The 12786-nt window shown below is 38.7% G+C and overlaps 1 protein-coding gene across 9 annotated transcripts in view; it reads right to left on the bottom strand.

The window, feature by feature from the left end:
* ICA1 (islet cell autoantigen 1) overlaps window positions 1-12786 on the bottom strand; it is a 141096-nt gene that overhangs the window by 109344 nt on the left and 18966 nt on the right. For 5 of the 9 annotated variants that reach the window (XR_012074472.1, XM_015242015.3, XM_006207599.3 and 2 more), the window contains exons 2-4: window positions 11918-12016; window positions 8685-8850; window positions 2352-2424 (exon numbers count right to left, since the gene is read on the bottom strand). Coding sequence is in view for 8 of the 9 variants with exons in the window: in XM_015242015.3 (XP_015097501.1) it covers window positions 2352-2424; window positions 8685-8850; window positions 11918-11934 (256 nt within the window). In the remaining variant the exon portion in view is untranslated. The remainder of the gene's footprint in view (window positions 1-2351; window positions 2425-8684; window positions 8851-11917; window positions 12017-12786) is intronic. The other 4 variants (XM_015242016.3, XM_015242019.3, XM_072964926.1 and 1 more) reach the window with 2 other exon arrangements.

Genomic DNA, 12786 nt, shown 5'->3' with positions numbered 1-12786 from the left:
TACCATCTAAGAGAGGGGGAGTTAGACCGTGATTAGCAGCTGCTCTGGGCTGGGTGCTCAGGGAAGGCATCTCTGAGCAGGAGACCACTAAGTTAAGCTCTGAATATGATGAGGAGGGACCGCTGGGGGCAATAAGGGCAGGAACATTCCAGGCAGAGGAAACAGTGCAGAAGGCCTCAAAACACATGGCAGCTAAGAGCCAAAGTGGCTGGAGAGGGGAGCTGGGTCAGATAGCGTAGGAATTTGTAAGCCATGGTGAAGAAGTGTGGCTCTTATTTTAAGTGCTGTTGGAGGCTTTTCAGCAGAAGAGCAATATGATTCAATGTACATTTTTTAAAAAACCTTTATTTGGAAATAATTTTAGGCTTATAGAAAAATTGTACATAGGATACAGAGTTCCAGTATATCCTTCTTTAGCTTCCCCTAAGGTTTACATCTTACATCACCATGGGCAATGATCAAGACTAGGAAAGTCACAGTGGTACCATACTACCAACTAAACCGAAGTCTTATTTGAATTTTCTTAGTTTTCCCATTCATGCATTTTTTTCCTGTCCCAGGATCCCATAGTGCATTGAGTTGTCCAGTCTCTTTAGTCTCCTTCAACCTGTGACAGTTCCTTCAGATTTCTTGTCTTTTAGGACTTTGTCAGCCTTTAAGAGTACTGGCTAGGTACTTTGTGGACTGTCCCTCAACTTGGGTTTGTCTGCTCTCTCACGATTAGACTGGGGTTACAGATTTGGGGGAAGGAAACCACAGAGGCGAAGAACCCTTTTCAGTGCCTGATATGAGGGCTGTATGAGACCAACACACATTCTTGCTGGTGAAGTTCCCCTCCATCACCTGGTTCCAGTCGTGTCTACTGGGTTTCCCCACTGTAAAATTATGATTTTTCCTTTTGTAATTCTTGAAAATCTTGGGGTTAAATACAGAAGACTATGCAAGTATCCTGTTTCTCCTCAAACTTTCACTCACTGATTATAGTGTCTTTCAGTGAATCTCACCTGCCACAATTCTTCCTGTGGGGTTTGCCTAATGGTGCCTTTGGGGTTCCCTCTTTCTTCCTATATTTATTTACTGGAATTAAGTGATAAGGAAGAGCGGTCTCTTCTCCCCATTTGGTTTATTTCCATACAGACAATGGATATTCATTTGACTTCATGGGTTATAATCTAATACTATCAATTATTTATTTTGTTGCCCACATTGTCCCAGCTTTGACCACTGGGAGCTCTGGGAGATTGCTGATTGCTCTCTGATGGCAGCATAGACAGTGGGCTAGAGGAGGCAAAAGTGGAGGCAGGGAACTCAGTTAGGAAGCTGATACAGCAAATCAAGTGACAGAGTGATGATGGTGCCTGAACTAAGGTAGTGGCAGTGATGAGGGAGAGGAAGGAGAATCTGAAAGCAAACTGGGAGACAAAATGGACCAGCATTTGGGACTGACGAGATGCAGGCAGAGAAATGTTGGGGGAGGTGTGTCACGTGCCTTGGTTTCCTCACACCTTGAGAGTAGGGAGTTCTAGCCCTGGAGAAGTCTCAGCTCAAGCTCTCAGTAAACAGTAACATAGATAACTTACTAAAGTCTGCCTCTAAGGCCTAGGATTTTGTACTTTCCCAAAACAGTCTTCTTAAAAGGTTACTAATAAAGGAGAATGACCAATTGTTAATTTATGAATATTGGAAAGGGGTTTGGTAGTAGTCAGAAACAAACTTCTCATATTTTAGTCTCAGAAATACAGAAATTGTAAATTACTGACAAATGGAAAATTTAAAACATACTAACATACAACTTGATATTTAGCATTTAAGACATAAGTTTGTTGGTAATGATTTTAAGGTGGGATGACCACAGGAAAATCTTGTTCCCTAAATAACCCAATATCCAATGTGAAAAATGTTCATGAGGAAGAACTGTCAACAAAATACAGTTAATGGATTAACTGTACATGTCTTCTCTTTCCACTTGGTCATTTTAAAAGGAACAAAACTAGATGTAAGAGAGCCCAGGCAATCAAATAAAAACAACCCCCAATTTTAAAATCCCAAGATATAATACTCAGAAAACTTTATTGCAATTAGGAAAATAAATGGCATGCACTTATCCATGGCAGACTCAATGTAAAATTCTTCTGGTGTGGTACTTGCATTGCAAGATAAACTGCCTATGTAAAGAATCTCTGATAAAACTATTAAAGACCACCCCCCACACCAAGTAAAGAGCAAAGACAGACACTCCTAAACAGTTGTTTCCTTGCCTGGCTTCCTAAACATATGAAATTACATATTAAGGCAAAACACCTATCTCTTACTGTCTATCTAGTCAATATTCATACTTATGGCATACTTACAACATATTCTCTTTTGATAGAGTACAATTGCTTTAGACAAGTCCAGACAGGTTCTCTGAATGGAGTGAAACAGCTATAATAAAAATATAAGAAGATGCTAAATAAAACAGACAGCAATGGAATTAAAAATAATTACACTGAATATAACCATAGTGTTTGATTTGCCTGCTAAAAACAAGATCACATGCCTAAGCGTACATGGTGTGATGTGGTGCACTGAACAGAAACTGTGACCAAAGCTTTTGAATATGCTGCTATTATTCTATATTTATTGGAATTCATCATCTCTGCAATCTAAATTGAGATCTACAGAAGGATGATTTCCTCCAGACTATTGAAATAATAGCTGAAAAACAGAAATCCTAACTGAAAGGCCCAATTAGAGGACCTGGTAAACCAGAGATGCAATATTCATTCATAATCTAATTTATTTCTGTTACCATTTGCTGTCTTTTTTAAAAATGGATGCTCTGTCAATTAAGCATCATATTTAAAACACGACATTAGCTTATTTTGTGATCCTAATGTATTTTACAGCATGCTTACACAATGCCATTAAAAGCAAACAAAAATCAATCAGCTGAATGTTCTGTCTGGTAAGAAGACATCTGGTAAAATGGAGTTTAGCTGGCAGCCCCATCACTCTTTATTTCCCAATTATTTCATAAAATATACAGAGAAGAAACCTAACGTCATGCTATGGCCGTAACAGAAAATTAAGGGAAAAGCAGCCAGGCTGTACTGAGAAGAATCTAGCTAGATTTCAACTTATGGTGGTCCTGGTCTTCGCTTCAGAAACAGAGACAGTTCAAGAGAAGACATAGCAGATACTTCATACTTTCTCCACCTCTGCATAGCAACTCAGAGATGTGGGCTGGTATCAATTAGAAAACCTGGCAGACAAACACTATGCCTCTGAAGAGCCACACAGTGACATAGGGCAAGGCTTTCTACCCCTCTCTCCTCTAGTTTACTGGGTGGGATGATGTAGCAATTACGTCCTGGTATTACAAAGTACTTCACCATTTGGATCAAAACAGAAGATCTGCTTCATAATAAATATGACCAAATGTTCTAATAAAAATGAATGTATGCATAAACACTTAAGTGATTAAAAAACATTCCCAGAAATGCTTAATATGATAAAACTTGGTCAAGAAGAATATAAATGTTACTAAATCTCATTTAATTACACTGCATCCTCTATGTGTTTAGGAAGAAAAACAAAAATCCTTTACCATAAAACAAAACAGAGAATCAGCAGTCTGACCCTGTTCCTTCACAAAATGCTTGATATCAGTATTCTGGGTCACAAACCATCAACATATAGTAATACCTAAATATAGGAGCAAGGATGTTCAAAAAATACTTTCAAGAGCTATTCTGTTGTTACCGTTCACTTTTTAAAACTGCAGTATAGAGAGGAGCCAAGATGGCAGAGCAGAGAGACTCATAGCTTGCCCCCTCCCACAAACACATCAAGAATTACACCTACAAACCCACTGAATCGCACAGAACACCTACTGAACTCTGGCAGTGTGTCTCTCGCTTTGAAATACAGGATTGACACAAAATCCGGTAAGAGAAGAAAATAAAAAAGAAAGAAAAAAGAAAAAAATCAGTGAGGGACTGGTCCTGCAGGGAAGGAGTGGCAAAGAAAGGCACCCTCATGCTGGTGTGCCCCTTCTCTAGCTGGGAGGTCAGCGGGGACAGAAGCGGAGCTTCCGAGGCTCAGAGGAGAAAGTGGCAGCCGCTTGGCAGACAGAACTAATATAAACTGGTACAGGGGGGTCCCTGCAATCCCCAGCCCTAGACTCGAGCCAGCAGGAACAAACTGGGACTGGCTGCTGGAGATAGGTGAGGAGCCCAGGCAGAGGGCTGGGGCCCACTGCCCAGAGGCAGCCTCAGGGCACTGGGGGGTGGTGTGAGCTCTGGCTGGGGGGTGTGTGTGGAACAGAAGAGCCTGGGACCCTCATAAAAAAGCACCACTGCTGGTGTGCATGGGGTGGAGGGGTGTGGCATAGCCGTGCCATAGCCTCTGTCTCTGCTTGGCACCATTGTTGGTGTGTTCTCATAAGAGAGGTGGGGCTCCATCATAGCCAACGCTGCTGTGCAGAGGCAGGGCTGAAGGCTGAATCCATACCCTGCAGCCCTGCAACTTCTCGGGTGGGACTGAGATTTGCTTACAGCCCCAGGCAGAAAGGGCGGATTTGCTCTCTCAGGACCCTTTGTGGACCTGCGCCTCTGGGACAGATGGGCAGTGAGCAGAGTTCTGACTCATGCTGGGGGCGAGCACGGGCACTTACAACAGGCCAGTGTCCAGTACTGTATGCGGAGGCAGGGTTGGGGAGCCACACCACAGACTCAGGTGTGTGCACACTCGTTATAGCGCCTAACATTGGCAGATCTACACTGGTGGTTCCTGGGACCCAGAACCTGGGGGACACCAGAGCAGGTGGCTGACATTCCTGCAGCTAAGGTGGGGAAAAAGGCAGCATCAACAAAGTACCTTGTAAGCCCAGATAACACGTGACAGACAACACCGCAGAGGGCACTTCCCAGTGTCCATCTCCTGTAGAGGTACACTCAGCAACTGTTCTTCCCAGCTGAAGCGCTCCAACCCTGCCTACCACACACCAGAGCTCAGAAACAGGTCTAGGAGCCTCTATTCCAGCAACAGGGGAGCAGACCCGGTCCCTGTCAAGGCTGCGACAACCACAGAACAAAAAAGGAGGCCCCACTCAACAACAACAATCAGGGCAGGCTCTAATCACCACAACACCAACCACAGGCCCAATCAAAGGGATAACACACATGGAAGAAAGACGTGGTAACCATCCATACTAAGAACAGCCCTCACAACAAAACTAATAGACACACACAGTCTATATAAGAACTCTCCCATTTTAAATAAAAACAAACAAAAAATAAAATAGCCCTTCAAGACCACAGTAGATTACTAATACTTCTAAAGTAACAGAGCCAGAGAAATATTAAGTAAAATGAAGAAGTGGAAGAACCACTCCCAATTAAAAGAACAAAAGAAATCCCCTGAAGGAACAATCAATGAGATAGACTTTGACAGTCTAATAGATCATGACTTCAAAAGGGGGTGATAAAACTACTGAAAGAAATGAGAGAGACTATGACTAGAGACAGAGAATACTATAAAAAGGAAATAGAAACTATAAAGAGGAGCCAATTAAAAACAGAAAACTCAATGGCTGAGATAAGAGCTGAGCTAAAGGCAGTCAAAAGCAGACTAGACAATGCAGAGGAACAAATGAGTGACTTAGAAGACAGAATGACAGAAATCACCCAGTCAGAACAGCAGACAGAAAAGCAAGTAAAAACCAATGAAAGCAATACAAGGGACCTATGGGATAACATAAAGTGTGCCAACCTACACATCACAGGGGTCCCAGAAGGAGAAGAAAGAGCAAAAGGGATTGAAAAGGTATTTGAAGAAATCATGACTGAAAACTTCCCAAACCTAAAGAAAGAATCAGATACCCAAGTACAGGAAGCACAGAGGGTCCCAAACAAGAAGAATCCAAACAGACCCATACCAAGACATATTATAATTAAGATGGTCACAGTTAGAGATAAAGAAATGATTCTAAAGGCAGCAAGAGAAAAACAAAGATCTAGCTATAAGGGAACCCCCATAAGGCTTTCAGCTGATTTCTCTACACAAACACTGCAGGCCAGAAGCGAGTGGCAAGATATATTCAAAGTCCTGAATGAGAAAAAGTAGCAACCTAGGACACTCTATCCGACAAGACTATCCTTTAGAGTGGAAGGAGAGAGAAAGAACTTCACAGACAAGTAAAAACTAAAAGAATTCGGCAACGCTAAACCTATCCTGAAAGAAATATTGACAGGTCTCCTCTAAATAGAGAAAAAGCAGGAGCTATAGAAAGGAGAAAATCATATCTGGAAAGGCAATAAGTACAATGAGTTGCAAGAGAATAAACATGAAAATATATTAAAAAAAAAAAAAGGACATGAAAATCATAAAAGGTGTGAGAAGGGAGCAAGAAAATATAGATTTTTTTTCTTTTTCTTTTTTCTTCCTTCATTCTTTTTAGGGTGAAGGAGGTAGGAAGAGATAAATCTGGAGTTCAGATTTACAGATACTAATTAAAGTATATATAATAGATAAACAACTAGTTCACACTTTATAGCACAGGGAACTATATTAAATATCTTATAGTAACTTATGATGAAAAAGAATATGAAAATGAATATATGTATGTTCATGTACGACTGAAGCATTATGCTGTACACCAGAAATTGATACAACCTTGTAAACTGACTATACTTTAATAAAAATATGTATGTAAAACGAAAAACCAAACAAAAAACTACAGTATAAATTAAATGCAATAAAATGCACATCTCTGCAGAGTTCAGTTCTGTGAGTCTGACAACTGTATACTCACTTGTAACCACAACCACAATAAGAAATATTTCCCCCATCTAATTAGTCTACTCTGCTGTAGCACCCACTAAAAGACTTCTGTCATCACAGGTTAGTTTTGTCAGTTCTTGTACTTAAGAGCTGTTTTTCAGAAGATGATTTCATGAACAAGCAAGTCTGACAAATATTTAAACTCAGTACAACATTTCTATATAAACTTCCCAACAGATTATGATAGAATCTGACCATTATCATAGTTTGGCACAGATGTTTTCTTGGCCAACAGAATACAAATTCTTGTTTTATAAGCTAGGCTTCTATGGATAATTTAGTTGATGAGCATATCAAAATGGTTTGTACACTGTTTTCTTATGTTTTATTGATGAAATCCATTCTCTTTCTCTATAAATATCAACATTGGTATTAACATTTCTGCAACACAAACTTAATCACAGCTAAGTAGTTTGGATGCTATGTGCCTAGGACGGCAGCTATTTTGATTAAAGTACAGTTGGTTCAGTAAAAATGCTGCTGCAAGAAACTAAATATAAAGATAAAATTACTGTATTGAGTTTCATGTACTAGAAACTAACATATTACTTTCTGAATAATGTTTATATTCGCTAGGTTGTTAAGAAAAAAAATCTATAAGATGTAAAAAGCATATGTGACTTATAACCATTTCAACTCTGTTCAGAATAGCAAAATCAGAATAGAGGCCTCCTGCTTCTACTTTTCTCCATGGCAGCAATCGCTGTTAGAACATCTCTGTCAAACCCAGCTTCTGTTAGAACAATTTCAATGACAGGAGAAAGGTTTGGGAACTAATCTTAATTGCAATAACATGTACACTTATTCAGTTACTACTTACTGAATGTGTACTGTGTGTCTGCAGATACAATAGTGAATAAGGCTGACATGGAATTTGACCTCCTAGTGGAGGGAGGGCAGGCAAACAAATGAACACTTGAGATAATTCCATGAGAGATGAGCACTGTGAACAGTGGCCCTGGGTCTGGTTCTACCCTCAGTTGCACGGATTGAATCATCCCTTCTCCACGTGACAGGCCTTCCCATATAATCATATAATCGGCAACTAACAAGTCTTCCCTTAAACCTCTCTGTTCCAGAATAGCCATGGCTTCCACCATCCTGGCCACCCTTTCTCAGAAAGCTTTCTGAAATCTTGAGCTTTTGATTTTAGCCCCATTAAATGTTTAGCTCATTAACTTTAGCCTATATATTAAGCTTAGTTATCATTCTGAGTTCTTATCAGACCGTGTGATGTATTATTTCTCTCTGTGCCCTGTCATTCACAGAAGTGATAAGTATGCTTTTTAAATTTTAGTCTGAAGTATTGGCAGAATGTCCACCAAGGCAGGGAATTAGTGGGCCTTCTACTAGTTATACTAGTATTCAAGGACCAATTAGATATGATTTTAGCTGTATTATGAAAAGACTGTATTATTAACTAAGTATTAGTTAATTCATTCTAGAATTTTACAGGATTCAATACAAGCTTACTAGACTCACTTTCCAGGATTTTTTGCTAGTATCCTTTTTTCTTTTTTTAAATGTAAACATTTTCCTGACCCTAGTGTCATTATCACTAGCAGACGCTCTTTGATTGTATTAAAGTTTTTCAACAAACATGTATTTTTAATTGACCATATTCCATGCATGCCAAGGAAGTACTTGAAAAACAAGTTCACTGAGGCATAGTGGTGGTTCCAGGAGAATTTGTAGGTTTTAAATTAAATATTCTGGGATTGAATTTACCTGATCCTAGATTTTCCTCCTGAACTAGTTATTTGCAATGTATTTTCAAATACAAAGCACACCAATGCTTGTCCTGTGAGTTCACTCTCAGACCTCTCTAGAAGGTGGCTGTGCTGGAGTTGAGGGCTCACCTCCAGCTTGGCATCCAGGTCTGCGTCGGAGGCAACGACGTGTTCATCCTCCTTCTTCCCCGTGGCTTTAATAAAGGCCTGCTTCGTTTCCCAGTACTTCTGCTGCATCTTATTTACAACTGACTTATCCTGAGCATAGCGATCCTGTAAGTCCCAGGGATAACTGCTAAAAAGCATTCAAAGAACCATTTCACTCATGACTTTCAAAAAAATTAAGATAATTTATTGCAAACAAAAATTAATCTGAACATTTACAACATTAATAAACATATAAATACTTTCTTATATGGTTATGACATCAAAAAGTTAATCGTCTAACTTACACCAAAACCTTAAACGTGAGTAGGAAATGAAGAAACGTTTGCAGGAAATTAAGAAACTAAACCTCAAAGGGTTTAGCTATCAAAAGGTTGGACATACTCCTTTCAGAAGTGGGGCAAATGGGGCCAAGCCAGGCAGAGTGACAGATTTAAGCACCCCCGTGAGTCAGAGATGCAGCTGGACACCAACATTCTCTCCACTCCAGCCCTGCGGCCAACGCTGAAGTGATGGCAGAAAAGTAGAGATAAGGGGCTGAAAAACAGCATGCTTAAACTGTCACAGAGGTACCTAACACAGTCAAACTCATAGAATCAGAGAGAATAGTGTTTCCCAGAGGCTGGGCAGGGAGGAGGAAATGGGAAAGTGCTAATCAATGGGCAAAAAGTTCCAGCTGCACAAGATGAATAAGTTCTGCTGTGCAACATGGTGCCTGCTGTTCAAAACACTAGCTTATATATTTAAAAATTTGTTACAAGGGTAGATCTCCTGTTAAGTATTCTTACCACAGTCAAATAAAATTTTGAAAAAATAAAAAATATTTTAAAAAATCTATTCTGCATTTCTTATATAAAAACTTTAAATTCTTAAACGTAAATGCTTAAAATACAGATAGAAAATGTAGTGAAGGAACAGCACAGTGAAGATCACATCAAAAAGTTTATAAAGAAGAACTTAGAAAAAAATTCAGCTGAGAATGAAATGGAATTCTGTGTAAGTGACTAGAGTACCAAAATGTTGACTGAAAGCTTGCCACAGGTGCTCCATGCTTCCCTGCATTGTCTCCATTTCCTCCTGTCTAGGGTTCAAAAGCCCACACAGGACCCCCTGGTGTCTCCCTCTGCAGAAATGTAACTTCTTCTACCCCATCCCATCAGCACTCAAAATGTGCCAGACTTGTGTCCTAAAACATAAGCTGCTTTATACTACTATATCAAAACATGTATCTCAAAACTCGATGATTTATACTCTCCTGCCAGATAACATTTACAATTTTCAAATCACACATTTGTTCTTAAAAAATCAGAAAGGGTTTCAGACGACTTCCTTAGCAATGGTTATCTTTGGAAAGATCCAAAGAATTATATTTTACTTTGTTTCTAAGTTTTGAATAAGTCTAGATATCTAATGCACAGGCATGAAGACTATACTTAATAACACTGTATTGAACATTGGAAATATGCTACGAGAGGAGCATTGCTCCTCATGTGCACTCATCACATACAAAAAATGGTAACTAGAAGAGGAGATGATATGTTAATTGGCTTGACTGTAATAATGATTTCACTATGTACATCAAATCATGTTGCACACCATAAATATATACAATTTTTATTTAAAATATATAAATAAAAAGGTTTTATTATGAGTTTGAATCAGAGAAAATAAGATAAAAATATATGTAACTTTTATGTGTACAATAATCCCTCTACAAAGTATGTGCATTAAAAGACTGGAAGAATATACTCCCCAAAACTCTGGCTATTTAAGGGGAATGAAATTTTCAAGAGTGGGAAATGGGATGGATTTTTCTCTATTAATTTTTTTTTTGTCAAAGGTTATGGATTAACAGAAAAAAAAATTTCCATTTTGAGGGGGAAAAAAAGGAGTTTAGGGATTTAGTGAACAGGCCTTAACCCTGCCATTTAACAAATGAAGAATCTAAGGCTTCAAAAGGCTAAGAATCTTGCCCCAAATCACACAGGATTAAAATCCAAGCCTCTTAATCCCGGTGCAGTGCACATTTCAATGTTCTGTGCAGCCCCTGCATTTCAGCAGCAAGCGATGAAGTGGCACAGTGAGTAGGAGAAAGACTATGAGGAAAGGTCCACTTCTTGGGGCTCTCCAATCTCTCTAAAGTGGGTGACTTGACTACCTACTTCCCTGAGACTACTGCCAGGATATGACAACCATTATGTGGGTCACAAGATGAAGCCATCCCCTTGTCTTAATGAGGCAAGATGGAACAATTAAAAAAACAGCCTGACAACTCTTAGTTAAAGAGCTGTCAAATGGAGATACTCAGTAAAAATAAATCCCTTAGCCATTTATTAATTACCTTTTACAGCTCATTACACTTTAAGACATGCAAAATTCTTTTAAAGTTTGACATTCGATATTACAGAGGACTGGGACCTGATTGCTTCTCTACAATCAGAGGAGAGGGAGGAGAGATTAAAAAGTATATTCCTTATAATTAATTGTACATTTCAAAATGAAAATATGCACCATACTTTTTCATGATACAAATTAAAGGAGGTAAATCATGACAAAGATCTGCTTGCCCAGTGGAACAGTGGTTCAAAAGTGTCCAGAAACACTGCTTGTAGCAGATCTGGAATTTAATGAGAGGTTTAATATGCTGCTTAGACGCATTATAGGCATGCAAATGACAGTGCTAACATTGCCATGTGATTACATCTATTTCACTCAGCATCATCTACTTCCAACCATCACCGGCTCCTGAATGTTCGTGAAGGTTAAGTCATGACTATAAATTAATGAGTCTGAGTTATTTTATATTGTTATTGTATAGTTATATTGTTATTTTATAGTTGCCCTACATAAAATTCCCTTATAACCCTAATATCAGAAGTTGTAAATAAGACAGATTAAAAAAGTACCAATTCATTACATTTGAAAAAATGGTGGTAAGAAAAGCCATCATTAGATTCTCAAGAGAAGAGTTACACATAAATGAATTTCTTAGAGAATGTTTCTGGTTATTGGTTTTCATACTGTATTAGTAGGGATATTGAACTTGACTGTACTCAACACTGGATGTGGTTTAACAGGTTATTTACTGAGATGTGACTCTTAATTTTTCCATCCAATAGACATTTATTGAGCATATATTATGTGCTTTCCTCTTTCATTAACCTCTCCTATTTTAGAAAAGATAACAAATTACTTACCATTTGTGTCCTGACATGTTTCCTTCTTCTTTTTCTACTGCTGATGATTTGGGGAGATGGGTCAGGGAAAAAGCATGAGAGGATAAGTTATATTAGAACCTGAAATAAAACAAATATGTTTAACAGTTACACACTATATTGCAAGTATATGTTAATTTGACAAATATAACATTTTTCAATCTAAACCATTTCTAGTTGTATTTTAGGGGCCAAACACTACTACACAGTAATACTGTATACCAGAGTCAAGAATAGTTTAGCTAAGTAACTCTGGAAGAAATATCCCAAATGAAGTTTAAGAAGTGAGCAGGCAGGTTGAAAGAAAAAAGCAGGTTGCAGAAGGCTACATAAAATATGAGACCATAACATGAAAATTATACTCTATATTGTTGAAGAATATAAACATTATATAGTGAAGGTATAAGGAACTGCTTAGGAATGGTGAACACTAAATTTCAGATAGCAGTTACCACTGCAGTGGGGGTGGGGAATATTATTTGAGAAGGGTACACAGGGACTTTGTACACATAATGTTTTCTTTGATAAGCTAGATGATGAGTATATAGCATTGGTTTACCTCTTTACAGATTGGAAATCTTTCATAATCAGTATTTCTAAAAAATAAACCAGCACATTGCAAAAACAAAAGTAAACAGAAGGAGTTGATAGGCTAGAACAAGATACCAAGAAGGGTACCAAGGAGGAAAATGTGACCATTTCAGTCTTGACCGACACAGCACTGTATTTTCATCTCATTGATAAGTATCAGAGTCAATTGATGCCTTTGCCCCTCACTCCATTTGCCCCACTCATGGGAGCTCACCAATCCCAGCGAGGGGCAGAGGCAGCCAACCCAGCCACACTTGTCC

Source organism: Vicugna pacos, chromosome 7 (genome assembly GCF_048564905.1).
Source record: "Vicugna pacos chromosome 7, VicPac4, whole genome shotgun sequence".
In the NCBI taxonomy this organism is placed as follows: Eukaryota; Metazoa; Chordata; class Mammalia; order Artiodactyla; family Camelidae; genus Vicugna; species Vicugna pacos.
The sequence above is the reverse complement of the archived record's forward strand: the minus strand, read 5'-3'. Positions and strand labels throughout refer to the sequence as shown.